The sequence below is a fragment of the Misgurnus anguillicaudatus genome, chromosome 3 (assembly GCF_027580225.2).
Source record: "Misgurnus anguillicaudatus chromosome 3, ASM2758022v2, whole genome shotgun sequence".
In the NCBI taxonomy this organism is placed as follows: Eukaryota; Metazoa; Chordata; class Actinopteri; order Cypriniformes; family Cobitidae; genus Misgurnus; species Misgurnus anguillicaudatus.
In genome coordinates this window covers 18,536,781-18,553,561 of record NC_073339.2, presented here as the reverse complement: position 1 = coordinate 18,553,561, position 16,781 = coordinate 18,536,781, and the positions used below count along the sequence as shown (strand labels likewise).

At 38.1% G+C, this 16,781-nt stretch overlaps 1 protein-coding gene across 3 annotated transcripts in view; it reads right to left on the bottom strand.

The window, feature by feature from the left end:
* The window catches only part of stox2a (storkhead box 2a), a 68,543-nt gene that overhangs the window by 40,902 nt on the left and 10,860 nt on the right, over window positions 1-16,781 (bottom strand). The window contains exon 1 of one of the 3 annotated variants that reach the window (XM_055205033.2): window positions 3,138-4,578. The exons of the other annotated variants lie outside the window; for them this stretch is intronic. Within the exon in view, the coding sequence (XP_055061008.1) occupies window positions 3,138-3,315 (178 nt within the window). The 5' untranslated portion in view covers window positions 3,316-4,578. Of the gene's footprint in view, window positions 1-3,137; window positions 4,579-16,781 lie in introns of those variants that run through there. 3 annotated transcript variants of the gene reach the window in all.

Here is a 16,781-nt window from a genome sequence, read left to right as displayed (position 1 = left end):
AGAAACACATGTTCGTTCACACCTGGTGTTTAATTCCCATTTGGTGTTTAAATCCCATTTGTCCACTTTTTGTCCTGATTAGGATGGTCTATGGGCAATAACTTTCATTTCAATTTTATTTATATAGCGCTTTTCACAATTGTTTAATTGTTTCCAAGCAGCTTTACATAAAAGCAGGAGAAAACACAGAAAAATCGGTGGACAACATAAGAAGCAGAGTACAGCGGCTAAGATTAAACTGTACTAGTGAGCATAGTAATAATGTAACGTATAGAAGATAGTTCTAAGTTAAGCCAATGTCACCTGACTCTCTAGGGCTTGAAAAAACTCCTAGGAGAAAAAAGATTATGTCAGGGTACCGGTGCTTGTGTTGTTATTCAACATGATGTACAGATCCCTTCAAAGTAATCAGGACAGAAACGGTCGAAAGTGGACAAAAAAGACCAATTAAAACACCAGGTGTAAACGAACATGCATCTCTCTCGTCCACTTGTAATTTAATAGACCAAAGCGCATCTCAATACCAGGTGTAAATGTGCTCAAACATACATATTACAAATTGACATATTGGTACCAAATGTATACATATCTGTACTTAATGATACAGTACTAGGACCTTTGGTAACACTTTACTTGAAGAGGAATTCATATGATTGACATGACACATTCATAATCATGACATGACACATGCTATGAACATGAAGGAGATTTTATGCACGTTTATGACAACTGTCATTAAGTGTCATTCATTTATTTATGTCATTTTTAATGCAAAGATTGCATTGTTTGAGATGTCTTTGTTATGACAACTTGACATTAACCAATAATTCATAACTTGTTATGACAACTTGACATTACCAAGACAACATAACTGACCACTTTACACCAGTGATACAAATTGAATTTGTCATTAAAATGTCATTAAGTGTTAATATTCTGCCATATAGTTTTATAACAGCGTCATGAATATTTTTCTTGACCTCAACTACAGTGGTACAAATATAATTTGTCATTTAAATGTTATTAAGTGTTAATACTCTGTCAAACAGTTTTATAACGGCGTCATGAAGATTCTTCAGTTCATATTGTTTTTTTAAGTTTCCTCCATGTGTTTAACAAATAAAATCAATCATCCAATAATAATAATAATAATAATAATAATAATAATAATAATAATAATAATAATAATAATAATAATTAAAATTGATAAAACTATATTTTATTTCATTTGGAGACCGATTCACCTTAAATTAATATGAAAACAGTACAATAATGGGTTAAGCCATATGCACCGTTGGGTCCATATAGCTGCAAAGTTAATTAAATTAAATTGATTGCATTTTTTTGTTAGTTTTTACTTCTATGTCAGAAAATTTCAGAACCCTCTGTGTGAAAAAGAACAAGTTCTGTTAGTTGTCAGTTTTTTATGTATTGTGCACATACATAAAGTTAAGTATAATAGTTTGACGTGTCTGTTGCATTTTGTTAAGGTATTTAAAATTATTTGATATAGTATTAACACTTAATGACATTTAAATGACAGTTTAATGTAATGTTAACCCATAAAGCTAAGTAGTTTCTTAAGTTTGAAAATAATTCTGCTATGTCGTGTTTATGAAAGATTTATGACAAGTTATGATGTATTGGATTATGTCAAGTTGAACAATTGAACAAATGATGACAGTTATCATAAATGTACATAAAATGTCATGATTATGACATGTAAGGGTACTTGCCCAGTGACAACTGCGGTAAATATTTTGTTTCTAACAGTGCAGACTATTTAGTGAACACAAAAGCATGCTTTCCATGAATTAAATACAAAACAGGAGTTGGCGCTCAACAGAGTTGGATGATGACATAATATTTAAGAAAATGATCAACGAAAAGAGGGGTTTAACCTTCAGAAAATGGTCAGACTTGGGGATTTTAAAGCGTATTAGGTTGGTTCATGAATATTAAACAGGTGACATAATGTTTGGTTGGCAAAAGCTCTGGCCTGTATTTATAATCTTACATTTCCCATAATTTAAAGGAAATATAATTTTTTATCTTATTTTATATTAAGGAGATTCTTAACTATCATATGTGAAACATTGAAGAAAAAAATTAAGCAAATAATTTACTTATCATTCTACCATGCTACCACTTCTTGGGAGTCACAATTTAATTGAGTGATTCATTTTTGTACTAAAGTGAAAACTAATGCAGTAACAAGGTTAGTTAAAAATAATCGAATGAAATCAATCATGTCAAAATGATATTACTGTGGTATTTACTTGTTGGATTGATAAAGTTGACAATGTCAAGACCTTGTGGACACCAAAATGTTCCTGTTGCTTGTGCTTAAAGCTACAGCAGCAGAGCTTACAAGCTTATTACTTTTTATGCTAACAATTTAGCTTAAGCTAACTTCACACACAACTGGTTTAGCACTGCATTAGCAGCGTAAAAGTTATGGGTTTGATCTTAGGGAACACACATACTGATCAAATGTATACCTTATAAAGCGTCTGCCAATGCATGTAACGCAAATACAAAATGCAAATTCAAAAACACATCCATGCAAACACACCTACAAAAGCGATGCACAGTATCGCTATGTTAAAAGTACTTTCTCCATTATCAGCAACGGAGATCAAAAAGTGCTGTTTCAAATGCCAGTTTACTATTGAGGTTTTCTCCTAGTCTGACCAATTGTCTAGCTGAATACTACAGACGATCAGTCACAACCAAAATGGAGAAAAAGAGCCACAAAACCTGAGGCCATCTCACGATCTCTCTCAATCTCCTCATTATGCTAGTACAACAGGGAAACCAGTTGCCTGAATTGTTATTCATAGTGCTACAAACTTAATGCCGTAAAAAACCTGCCAGGACCAAAATGGTGGATGCATGCATGATGCTCGAATTCTCTTGCATCCTTTTCCTGTGCGGATGTGATTGTCGTGTGTTTAAAAGCTCCTGTCAATTTCTGTCAGTCAGTACATCAAATATCACAACCTCACATGCCCAACTAAAACATACACTGATGGACATCGACAGGTTACTAATGCGCTAAGCTTACAAACATTTAGTATCCCTCAATTTCTACAGCCTCTGGTCCAAGGTGAATCAGAGGTCCTGGGGGGACCCACCTGGTGTTATGTAGCCCCGCGGAGAAGGGGAGATGTGGGCTGAAGGAGGGGGCGGTGGAAAGTGCTTATGGAGGTGGTAGTCCTTCTCACTACGAGAGCGGATGCGCTCCAAGGCCCGCTCCGATATATCCGAGCTGGGCCAGGCCCGCCTGAGGTTGGTGCTGCGGGTCTTCTTCATGCTGGGCAGGTTACCCGTGGAAGGGGGGGAAAGGGGAAAGAGGGAAGGGGGTAAGGGGAGGGAGGGGGTGGGGAGCGACCTGAGGTTCAGTCCCTCCCCCACATTTGCAGGGGACACCCCAGTCCAGGGATCAGGCCAGAGTCATGGTAAGGGTGCTCTCGCACATGCACACATGCGTGCACATATACACACATACGCGCGCATGCACACATACACACACAAACTCGGGATGACACGTGGTGGCGCAGGCGGGCGTGCTCAGTGACAGGCGGGCTGGCTGGAGGTGGGCGTGGGAGCGCTGGGCTGGGCTGTCCTCCGAGGCATCACCCTTGGCTGGAACGAATCCCGCCGACCCCCTGGCAAACATCCGGATTCACGTGCCACGAAGGGCACATTGCGTCGCTAACTCTGAGGCACTGCGGGGATGAGAAAAAGCAGGGTGCTGGTGGGGGGAGGCGACGCGTGCGTATGGATGAATACGCGTACGAGTTTAAGCAAGGTGCATCACAATGAAAGGATGGAGAGTGACGAGTGGCAGCCAGAGGAGGAGGAAAGGAACATAAAGGAAGGAGAGTATTTTGGAGGGAGAGATGGAGATAGATAGAGATAGATACAGAGGGAGAGAGAGAGAGAGGCCTGCCTGTCCAACAATAGCCCAATTCAGCACGGCGGCGGCGGCAACCCCCTCGGACAAGTCAGCTGAAAACAAAAGGCCCGCCTGCGAACGAGAAGAAAAGGGGAGAGGGAAAATAGAAGAAAGAGCAGAATGGCCTCTGAGGTGACCTCGAAGCTTTAGTGATCTCAGTCTGCGGACGAGCCCTTGTCAGCCTCCCTCCTCCCCAGCTCTGCCACTAGCCTCCGTCGAAAACGACGCCACGCGCGAGGGGAGGGCAGAAAAGGCGCGATGGAGGGGAAGGTAGAAAAATGGCAATTGCAGATGCAGAATAACGGTCCTCCTCTTTTGTTCCACGGTAAATCCACGGCAAAGGAGGACAGCGCTGCGAGGGTACACGTTCATTCACGCGACTACATCTTGTCTCCGAGGCTCCCTCCTCTCTTTCGATGCTGCTATCGTCGCTTCTGCTAACGCTGCTGCTGCCAGCACCTTATGAAAGGGGTGTGTGTGTGTGTGTGTGCGCGCGTGTGTGTATGTATGTGTGAGTGTGTGTATGTGTGAGTGTGGGGGGAGGCAGGAGAGCAGCAGAGCAGCCGATCCAGTGTGTGAGCGCGCGGCAGAGGCTGTACGTGAGCGTGCGTGTTTCGCTGTGTGATTGAGACGAAGTGAGCAAGTTAGCGTGGAGCAGCGAGATTGTGTGGTGGGGGGATAATAACAGGTTTAAGGATGGAAATAAGAGATGAAAAATGTTTAGACCAGAGCAGGTGTCCTAAAATAGCATTTAATGAAATAATACAAAATCACTGCATATCCTATCTGTCTTGCCTCTGTTAGATGCTCTGGATCCAAGCTAACTGTACCAACGCATTTACCCTACTAAACACACATGTAAAATCACACGCATGTGAAACACTATTTATAAACAAGCTCAGTGCCAAACTAGTGATTATACACAATATATACATTGGAACATATAAGGAAATGGTAACCTATGTCCATCATTTTAACATCCAGACTTTTGGAATAGCTCAAGAAATTATGTTCTTGCTAAAAACTAAATCGATGTTCAAATGTATGATATTGAAAATAATCTGAAATCTAAATAGTATAAATCCCGTTTAAAGGCCAGCAGAGCTGATCACAAGCATATGTTGTGTTTTGAATGCCGGTCACAATATTGGTATGCTGGTGCCCCAGCAGGTTTCCTACTTAGCCAGCAGGATCCTAGTTCAACCAGCTTGATGCTGGTCGACCAACTTCACCAAATACTTTATGCTGACGAACTGCATACCCTACTGAAAAATCCAGCTAAGGCCAGCATAAGCTGGTGAGCTGGTTTTAGCTGGTGTAGCAAGCTGGTCTAGCTGTGTTTTGGTCACTTTTTAAGCTGGTCTAGCTGGACTTAGCTGGCCAGGCTGGAAGACCAGCTGACTCACCAGCTTGACCAGCTTTGCCAGGCTGGGAGGACCAGCTTAAACCAGCTACTGCCACCTTAAACCAGCAAAAAACAGCTACCAGCTTATGCTGGTCTTAGCTGGATTTTTCAGTAGGGTACGTATACTCGTGACCATTACCAAATCTCCACGACAACCAATACGACCAATTTAAAATGCCATTCAGGATTTCCATCACAGACACATCAGGACTTAATTTTAAATATGTTGATTGTGGATTGAACTGAAATCAAGAAACAAAAACAAGAGAAAGTGAATCCTCTTTCACATATAAAGATTATATGACACTATTTACATTGACAACATCTTAAATGCAAGAATTACATTTTAAGGGATTTGGGCTAATATGCAACACCAACCGTGCTTATAAATAAGTTTTAAGAAACATAGGGTCTCGGTTAAGTTTTTATGTGGTTTGGCTGGTTGTTTACACAACAATGGTGTTTTGGGGTCCTAAAAATACTAACTTTTAAGGACAGGTTTTAAAGTGCAAGCATCTCCATGTCAACTATGTAACAGCGAATCTGTGATAACGATGACGTTATGCACATGTGTTAATTCAGTCTATAGGCATGCACGGGTATAAGCAGCTTACAGGCCTGTGTTTGTGAAGTTTACAAAATTGCGTCCCTTTATAGTTCAGGGTTACTTAAAGACAAAACACCACCATTTTTCAATATTTTACTATGTTCTTACCTCAAATTAGACAAATTAATACATACTTATCTTTCATCAATGCGTGCACTTAATCTTTGTAAAGCGCGTCAGGAAAGAGTTAGCATTTAGCCTAGCCCCATTCATTCCTTAGGATCCAAACAGGAATTAATTTAGAATTCACCAAACACTTCCATGTTTTCCCTATTTAAAGACCATTACATGAGTAGTTACATGAAAACACGGCGCGCAGTAACATCATCACTCCTGCTAACTCCCTCTCTCGCTCAAGAAGGAATGATGTTACTGCGCCAGAGGTTGAAGTGCTGCAAATTAAGTCCTCTTCCGCCATACAATATAGTTCTTATTTTTTATCCGCTTAAAAAATCACCATGTTCTATTTTATGCCACCATACTTACTCGTGTTACTACTCATGTTACAAAGAGGGAAAACATGGAAGTGTTTGGGGGCTTCTAAATTCATCCCTGTTTGGATCCTAAGGAATGAATGGGTTAGGCTAAATGCTAACACATTCATGACGCGCTGTGCAAAGATTAAGTGTACGCATTGAATAAAGATAGGTATGTATTAATTTGTCTAAGTTAAAGGTGCAGTGTGTAGATTTTAGCAGTATCTAGTGGTGAGGTTGCGAATTGCAAACAATGGCTCAGTTCACTGCTAACCCCTCGCTTTTGAAACACATAGAGAAGCTATGGTAACCACCACCGGACAAACATGTCTTCTTCTTAGACAACCAAGTAAAAAAGTTTGTCCGTTAAGGGCTTCTGTAGAAACATGGTGGCACAAAATGGCAACTTCCATGTAAGGGGACCCTCGCTATGTAGATAAAAATGTCTAATTCTTAGGTAATAAAAACATAATGGTTCATTATGAAAGGTCTTTATACACCCCTCGTAATATAGTTTTGTATAATATGGCGCTGCTGGCCAATGGAGGTCGACGTCCACACCTGGCGGCCATCTTACCTCAGACAGCTCACTCGTAGCATTGTGTTTTAATGGTGCAGGCACTTTTAAATGACCATAACTTGCTCAATTTTCTACTGATTTTCAAACGGTTTGGTTTCTTACAAACCTCAGAGATGTACCTATGGCACTGCATACTTATGAATAATTTTCATGAAACATGTTAAAGCATCGAAAATTATAGCCACGTTAATACCGTTTGTAAGAAACCAAACCGTTTGAAAATTGGTAGAAAATTGAGCAAGTTATGGTCATTTAAAAGTACCTGCACCATTAAACACAATGCTACGAGTGAGCGAGCTGTCTGAGGTAAGATGGCCGCCAGATGATGACGTTAGAGACTCCACAGTAAGACATCTAGCCTTTATACATATCTATGAATATACCTGCCTCGTCGTCTGTCAAAAGAAAACAGCTTGAAGCTTTTTCCGTCTTGATTGTTTGTTATTTAGTGCTTCTTTACAAAGTAACATCGCCATCTACTGGCCTAGCACATGCAATACAGTGTTTTTATTCAATATTGCGGACTTATAAAAACTTGGACCTTTTTGAAAGCGGTGTCGTGTGTACGTGATTTTTTCAAACATGCAAAGAAAAAACTTTTCAGATTAGCCTAAATGCAACGCAGACATCATAAAACTAAAATTTCACACACTGAGAAAAAAAACAAGCAAAAAAGAATCATAAGTATAGCATAAGGGTAATGAAATGCAATTGGTCAAATTTCAAACCATTTTCCAAAATTTTATATAGTTGAAAAGACCCCAGTCTTAACTAAACTACAAGGTGGCTCATGTTGGACCATGTATGAAAGATGTTATTGGCTTAAATCAAGAGGAGGAGGAGGGGTTAGAGGCCAACTACACATGACAAAACACAAGTGCCGTCCCTTCAATGTCTTCCCACCCCTTTAACAATTAAAATGGCAAAGAATGTGACCACAGCAAACTCCCTTCAACAAGGCGTTACGGAAAGGTTAACAAGAAATAAGAAGAGGGTGTGACACAACATGCTGTGAACGTGACCTCTGTGGGTCATCCTTAAAAGTTGGGGTGACAACCTTTCCCAAAACTCCTTAGTCCAGGACAAGTGGCAGAATGTAAGCATTATTTGGATATTTGTGACCCTGGACCACAAAACCAGTCATGGTTTTGAAAGCTGAATAAATAAGCTTTCCATTGATGTGTGGTGTGTTAGAATAGGACAATATTAGGCCGAAAATCTTAGGCTGCAAAAATAACAAATATTGATCAAATCGCCTTTAAAGTTGTCCAAATTAAGTCACTAACACATTTTACTAATGATTTACTAAATAAATTTTTTATATATTGACAATGTTTATAATTTTGATCCATGCAATGCATTGTTGCCTATTGTTACAAATACGTTTGTGGCGCAGAGTCACATTTGTGAATTCTAGTTCACAATAAATCTGTTAATGTGTCTAATATATTCCCCTAATAAATGCTAAATATATTATCTACTGTACAGTACACCTCAGGTGTATCTATCCATACTTATCAAATCAAACTGCAATATATGCCTCCTTATGATAGGAATAAGTAACATACACTAAAATAATAGTAAAGTTATCAAAACTATGAACTATGATGTGACTAGAAAAATCCTATGTAAATCAAAACTATGTTATACCTTTAAAATGGTCACTAGAATTTGCAAAAACTGTATTCTTAGCATTTTATTAACCATCTTCTTGAGGTCATATCCTAAAATGCTTTTCGAACAGTATTGAAGGAATTCCAATTTAGCTGGGCTCTTAATTTTTCTTCATTATTAATTATAAGTCATTCATTCCTAAATCATATTTTAATAAAATTTGTTTTGAAATGACAGATATTAAAATTTTGGCACGCAGCTGTTGTTGTTGTTTTTTTGCTTCAGATCAAGAGTTTTTAAAGCCCATGAAATATTTTTTTGTCAAATGAGCCTTAAATTTTGAGGGCGGTGTAAAATTTTAATTTTAAAATCCAAAACATGCACATTTAATAAAACATTTTAGCACTCAAGCAACTGACCCAAATACAAAAAAATACACAATATCAAACACAATATACAGAAGTTAATCACTATACAGAATCTATGAACAGTTTTACAGACACAAATATCAATATCATTATGTTATGAGAAATACTAAGCTACCTAAAATGTTTTTTATGACAGGTGTTCAGATCATTGTGCAATGTGCACAATCTTCACATACCCTCTAGTGGTACAGTGGTGCTACTGTGACTCTCAGCAAGTATTTCTAGTATAGTATAGTATATAGTATAGTAACTATCAGAATACGAATAATATACATAATTTAAAGCAATAATTTATATAATTTTTGTACAAATGCTGACTGATCAAATGTACTTTTGTGCATTTGTCTAGTTTTATTGGTTGTAGTATTAAACTAAAATAATGTGTTGGTAGTGCAGTTTAACTAGCCCCTTGAAAACATATGACAATTCCTAATTTCCCACCTTAACTGTGATGACTGGGCGAGTTCATATGCGAGGAGAATGCTATGCTTATTAACCTCCTCCCTGCACTGTCCTATCCCTGTCTGGCTGCTCATCAGCTAAAATTGTTAAGTGTTGTGTCTGGCAGCGGATTGGAGGAAGGGAGATTGGCAGTGTGAAGAAAGAGAGCGAAGTTATAGGGGAGGGTAGCTGTTCGGGCTCATTCATACAAAAAGAAAGGGGAAAAAACACCAGCCATCTTATTTCTGAGCCGCAACAGCAGCCGTAACCATGGCGACGTTGCTTGATGAGCTAATAGGCTCTGCAGTAGGACATCTTTAAAAGGTGAATGGTGAAGACATTGCTGAAAATATAGCGAGGGATTGAAGAGGCATTATGTGGGTGGCAAATATAAAATGTTATTTTTAACAATTACTTGAATTATAATTTAATAAATATAATGAATAAATGAATGTAATATTATAATATAGTTTTGTAAGATAATAACATAATACATTCTAACTTTACAAACTTTGATATGTTTGAGATGTAATAAAATCTAAATCTACACAGTTTCTTACTTCATATATTCCTAATTCCATCATATTTAAAAAATATATATATTAATAAAGGAATAGTTAAATTGTCATCTTAAGCTATATGCAGTTTTTTATGCCTTTTTGCATGCACAATATAGCCATTTCACAGGCCAAATAAAGAGTCACTAACTATAGTATATTTTAAACAGATACTTTGTAATGAATCAAAGCTTCACATTGTGTCAAGCTGACAAAATAGACATTTTATTTGGGAGCTCTGAGAATCAAACAGTACATTTTACTTAATATTCCTAATATAGATTCAGTGTTTCCCTTTCAGACTTTTGAACTGATTTATGAACAGTGAGTTTGATGTAAAAGATGCAGAATTGTATCCTTTATTTACATAAAAAAAAATACTAGACATAATGACACAAAGGCATGCAGAATCCAGCTAAACTCCATGCCTCTAGATGGCAGCAATGTAACAATCCACCATATGATTCCAGCCTTGGAAACAAATTATGTTTTCCCTTGTTGAAGTACTTAAACAACCTCTTTATTCATCAAACCTTATCTGAACTGTATAGGACTGTACAATTTACATGTTTTTTTTTAATACAAAGTGATCATATTCTAGTTCAAATCACTGTCAAATTGAATTAAAACCTTATTTTTATCATTTATAGGTAATTCACTATCATTATTATTATTACTATTATTATACATACATACAATATGAGAACTGCCTTAAAAACCCAACAGTAATCTTAGGGGGCGGTTTCCTAGACAGGGCTTATCCCAGACAAAAATGCATGTTTAAGCTGCCTAAATTTAAAACAGGGTTCCCACACCTTGGTTAACTTCAAATTCAAGGACCTTTCAAGGACTTTCCAGATCCAATACCCTCAAATTCAAGGACTAAATGTGGGGACACATTTTAAGTGAGAGCAAGGTGTTGGCCTTTTACATTGTTACAGTTCCCTTTCGAGGGAACTCGCGCTGCGTCACTGTGGTGACACTTTAGGGACGCTTCCAGGGGTAAGTGCGTCTGAATGTGTATATCAAATTCAACCAATGGTGAGGCTTAACGACAAAGACAGGGTGACGCAGGAGAGCCAGGAAGTATATCGCTATCTGAAATATATGCTGCGTCCGAAAACTCAAGGCAGTGACTCGTTGCCTCGCTGCCTCATGAGGAAATGACTTCGGAGGCATGAAGCTCAGAGAAAGACTTTCGGACACACTTCTAAGGCAGCGTGTTTGAAATTTAAACAGAGAGCGCCTTTGTGATAACTAATCACATATTTGAAAACTACAATACTAATTTCTCGCTAGAAATGCAATTAAAAGGTGTAAAAAGTGAAAATATACCTTTATTTACACTAAATTGGTGTTCCAGTCGCGTCCTTGGCCGCCATTTTATTTTTTCGAACTCGACCTATCACATTCTTAATGTACGTCCACGCATAGGTATCTCGGGAGACAGGAAGAAAACCAAACATTGAATTCGGACATGCTTTGATGCCTTGCTGCCTTGGAAAGCTGCCTCAGAAGGCAGCAATTTAGAGTTTTCGGACGCAGCCATAGAGACAGAGCGCAGTTATGCAAATTTGAAAACCACGCCCACCGGGGGGGGAAAGCGATCCAACCGTCTCCACCGACCCTGCACTGCGGGAAGCCGCCTCCTTGTCATTTCTGGCTTATAACAAAAAACGGAATAATGCCTAAAAGCTGTTGTGTGACAATATGTACAGCTAACAAGCCAAATAACCCAGAAATAAGTTTTTATAAGCTGTCGAGCCGTAAAACCCAGTCTTTAAGGAGAATAAAGTGGATTGCCGACTACGTTTCCCCCTAGTGAACGCAGTTCTACTAATAGAAGTACTATGAAAAGTTGCCTGTATCCATTTCTGTGTCTTTAAACGCTCGTTTTTTGGGGTCGACAGCTTCAGGTTGTGACGCGCTGCGCTCTGTCTCTATTGCCAAAGACGGCGTTACAGGGACGCAAGAAGTATGGCATGGGAGACACAGCTTCTCGTTCCCTTCTCAGGGAACAACAGTTACATACGTAACCAGAGACATTTTCGTGTGTCAAACACAACTATACAAAAAAGCATTTTAGTATAAATCAACATTCGCATACAGAAGCATTTAAAGCAAACAGTTTAGCACGTGTGCTTAAAAGGCTAGAAAACTTCTTGCAAAAATAGATTCAAGCACTTTCAATGACCTGTATCTATGTATGTATATTTTCAAAAACTTCCCAGGGCCTTGAATTATTTCCCCCAGATTCATAAACTTTCAAGGATTTCAAGGACCTGAAGGAACCCTGTTAAAAACATCTTGTACTGACATATCTTGACATAGCAGTGACACTGTTTTGTCTCAAGATGCACACCAGTATTGTTTTTGTAAGGCAAGTTAATAAAAACTTTCTCAAATGTCTTAATATAACTAAGAATTCATCTAAACCCTCTCTGGGAAACTGCACCTCTGTGTTTCAATTAACTGACCAATGTACATCAGTAAAAACATCTGATCAATAAAAACAAGATCTAGAATCAGAATAAGTGCAAATTTGACACATTAATATAATTCATGCCATTTTGATTAAATCAAACTCTAAGGGGTGGTTTCCCAGACAAGGATTATCCTAAGCCAGGCCCAGGACTAGGACTTATAACTAGTTTTAACAATCATACTTACTAAAAACATGACTTGTGTGCATTTTGAGGCAAAACAAAGGTCACTGATGTATTTTAAGATATGTCAGTGCAAGTTGTTTTTAGTTTGGACACCTCTTACATTTATTTAAGTCTAGGAGTCTAGGACTAGTCTAATCCCTGTCTGGAATTACGGTTTAGGTCGGGTCAACTCACCTAACTTTGGCTTGGTTAGCTTTTCCATCAAGTTTAGTAATACTTCAGATTGGAAGGGATTAAAGGCGTGTCGTTATATTTGCGCTGCCTACTGCTGTGACATCATACAAGTGAGAGCATTGTTGTACATCCCCATTAATTTATTTATTTCTCAGTCCGCCACAAAATTAAAATTGACCACCACAAATAGATGTTTACACATTGCGTTTATCACTACCTCTGTCTCACATGACAGTTTCTGTACAAACACCCGTGACGTCAGTCGACGCGCTCCGCTGAGCCTCATTTAAGTTGCATTTAGGCATATATGCAAATGTGCGCGTCGCAAATGTGCCGCCACAAACTACAAGTCTGGAAAAAACTGTGGATGTTTTTCATCGCTAAAGTTTGGGAACTTACAGCAAAGCACAGACGACAACAGGTTTACTCGAGACAGCGCAAGCTAGCATGAAGGTAAAGCTAATCTTTTACATTATAGCGGTGACACTGGTAGTGAAGATTCGCTCAGACCAATCAGCGATCTACAGTGTTTTCGCATCACGTTTTGTTATCAGCTCGGGTCACTTGAAACCCCAACCGAGGTGGTACTAAAAAAAAAATATTGGGTACTACATACTGCACCCAGTGAAAAAGCTCCCAAAAGTAAGCTGACCCGACCCAAACCGTGGGGTACTATGCAATGGAAAAGCGCCATAAATTTCTTTGTTCTGATGAACACAAAGAAAGATCTTTAAAGAAATGTTTGTAACCAAACTGTTTGTGGACCCCATTTACTTCCATAGTATTCTATTTTCCTACTATGGAAGTCAATGGGGTCCACGAACAGTTTGGTTACAAACATTCCTCAAAATATCTTTCTTGTCTTCATTAGAACAAATAAATTTATGTAACAACATGAGAGTGAGTAAATGATGAATTTTCATTTTTGGGTGAACTATCTCTTTAAGCAAGTATGAGCTCAACAGCAGACTATAGTAGATGCGTGAAAGGAAAACGTTCACTAATGCTATTCTTCCCGTCAGCTTATTTTGAAAGGAACACAGACAACCAGCTACCCTACTTGCCAGATCCACAGCTTGATAACAATTCATTAAAAAGTGAAGGATAAAGGAATCTAAAGACTGTAAAGGAGAGATGTCAGTGTTCTTCAAGCTCCAAAAACATTCAATAGGGTGGAGAATGAGAGTTTAGTGAAAGGCCATTTAGTGGTTTTTAATCAATGTTTCATTTCAAGAGGTCCTATTTTCATATTTTCAACTTGGTTGCAAAATTACAAAACTTTAAAGTGAAATAAACTTTAAAGTGAGATATTCTCATTTATAGAAAAAACTTTACCAGAACTACAACAAACAGCTCATGTTTCTTCTGTATAATCAACTGCCACAATATCAACACATAATCGGCAAGAGACCAGAGCAAAAATAATTAAAGGAGACACATATCTGTTACCAGAAACATTTTTGCTTTTACCACATTCAAAAGAGCAAAAATAAATAAATAATAAAATAGCTTGATTTAAACCATATGCACATGCAGTGTATACAGCTACCCGAATTCAATCATCTATGCTACGGTCATCATAATTAAATGCCGTATGAGCTCAAGAGTATGTGGTTTCACATAAAGCATGCAGTGCTTAAATGTGTGAATATAAATGTACTGTAGTGCATCTTATGCAACACCGCAGATATGTTATGACGGACTTGAGGCGAAGGCAAAACTTCCAGTTTCTTTTCCACACTGTCAGCTACTCCTCTGTCTCTTGGTTGTTGTGCTGAAGTCATTGCTATGGAAATCAATGTAAATATACAGAATAATTGACTACACCAAGCAAACTTTCAAAATGGCAGTCCTTAAGATCTCATTTGGAAAACAAATCTGATTTGGAAGCCGTGTGAACAATCCTCCAACAGTACAAAAATAATCATCCAGTATCATATCAGGAACTCTCTAAATATCTGCACTAACATTGTGATCAAGTGATAAATGAATTCAAATGCATCTTTAAAGGAGGGGGGGGGGGGGTAAAGCTATGTCATGCATTTTGACTTATTGACACTGTTAAAGAGTTGAATTCTTCATGCTAAACATAGGCAAAGTGTAAAAAAAGCAGTTGGACGTGTGATGCAGTATTTTTGTGCCGCATGCACTTTGCCAGGGTTTGTATAAGTTTCGGAAAGTTTTTTCAAATATGAAAGATTTATATGTAACAAACATGCTTTATTTCTTTTATGAGCAATCTCAGTGCAGGAAGTACAGTGGAAGTCCTTATATGGGCATTTTAACCAAAATAGCACACGCGCACGCAAACCAAAAGCTGACACGAAATCAACAAAGTGCGTTATTGTTTGTGAGGAATATTTATGCTTGTTCAGCTTCCCAAAGTACTCAACATTATGAAAACAATGGATATAGTTTGTTTTATGTGGAGTAACAGCAGAGTTGTGGTTGTGTGGGACGGTCCCAACCGGGTCATGAGTCGCAGGCAGTAAGTAAAACGGCATCAAATGTTGGTGTTTTGGTGGCAATCGGCGCGTAAATGCAAATAAGTTATCCAAAGCTAGTGAGTTAATATTTTGTGTATAATGCTTGCTCGCAACTCACTCCGCCCGCAGTACATCTCAAGTATCTTGTGGTTTTACGGAAACTATCTTTAAACCTGATCTATCTTTAATAAATCTTATAAAACTAAAGACTCTATATGAAGGATGCAATACTATTGGTACTCAAGATTAACATGAGATAAGCAGAAACAGTGTGTGGTGTGTGAGCTTTAAGAAATATTCAGAGTAAATTACTATTGCGTAAAAAATGCTGGGTTAATATTGGACAGAACACATGGGTTATTTCAACCCAAATTTGGTAACAAAAACCCATCATTAGGTCAATTTAACCCCGCTGAGTGTTCTGTCTAATGTTTACCCAGCATGGGTAAAAAACAATCCTGCACTTTTTTAGTGTATGACGTTAAAAAACATTTTACAGCACTCCATTAATGTCGTATGGCTTTTCATAAACCAGACGAACAAACTGACATAGCATTTGCTGACTATTGTCTTTATCACTGTAATTTTCCCCTTTCAAAGCACTCTATAAATGTCAGAATAACATTTCAAGTGGGAACTTGCCAGGTAGAATCTCCACAGGCTGTCTTTCATTTAAGAGTACAAGTTTAACTGAATGGAGCTGCTTTAAAATGCATTGGTGACTTGCTAACACACATGCATTCAAGAAAGAAGAGAGCATTCAGAAGAGGGGAGCTGAAATTATGAATGGGATAAAAGAATGTACTATCAAGGTACTATTGCAAGAACTGCGTTTTACCTGGAACAATGGACTGCACCTATGTAAAATACTATTAATAGAGTTCTGCATGTCTCTTATAAGTCTACGCACACAGAGGATTAATAAGTGTTAAAGAATAGGAGTTCGTAAGTTCTACCAAGGTGATAGATGAGTGAAGGAAAGGTGAAGAGTGCAGGTTAGGCTCCAGGGTAAAAGCCAGGTTTGCACCAGCTCAGATCACAAGAGATCAGATCTCCTTACAGGCCAAAGATCAAAGCCTCAGCTGGGCTTTCAACTGGAAAATTAATCAAAAGTCTATTTTGTTAAAGTTGAAGGGGCAGATGGACAACTTTTGCTAAATACACAGTTGATAAGTGGAAGCAAAAAAAAAATATATATATATATATAAACTATAACGGTTTGCATGTTATACTGTCAATAATTACCTGAATAAACTCAAATTTATTAGGAAAATGGATAAGATACTAACAGTATTTACACTGAAAAAATTATCCATTCAATTTACTCATTTTTTTTAAAGGTGCAGTGTGTAGGTTTTAGTGGCATCTAGCAGTGAGATTGTG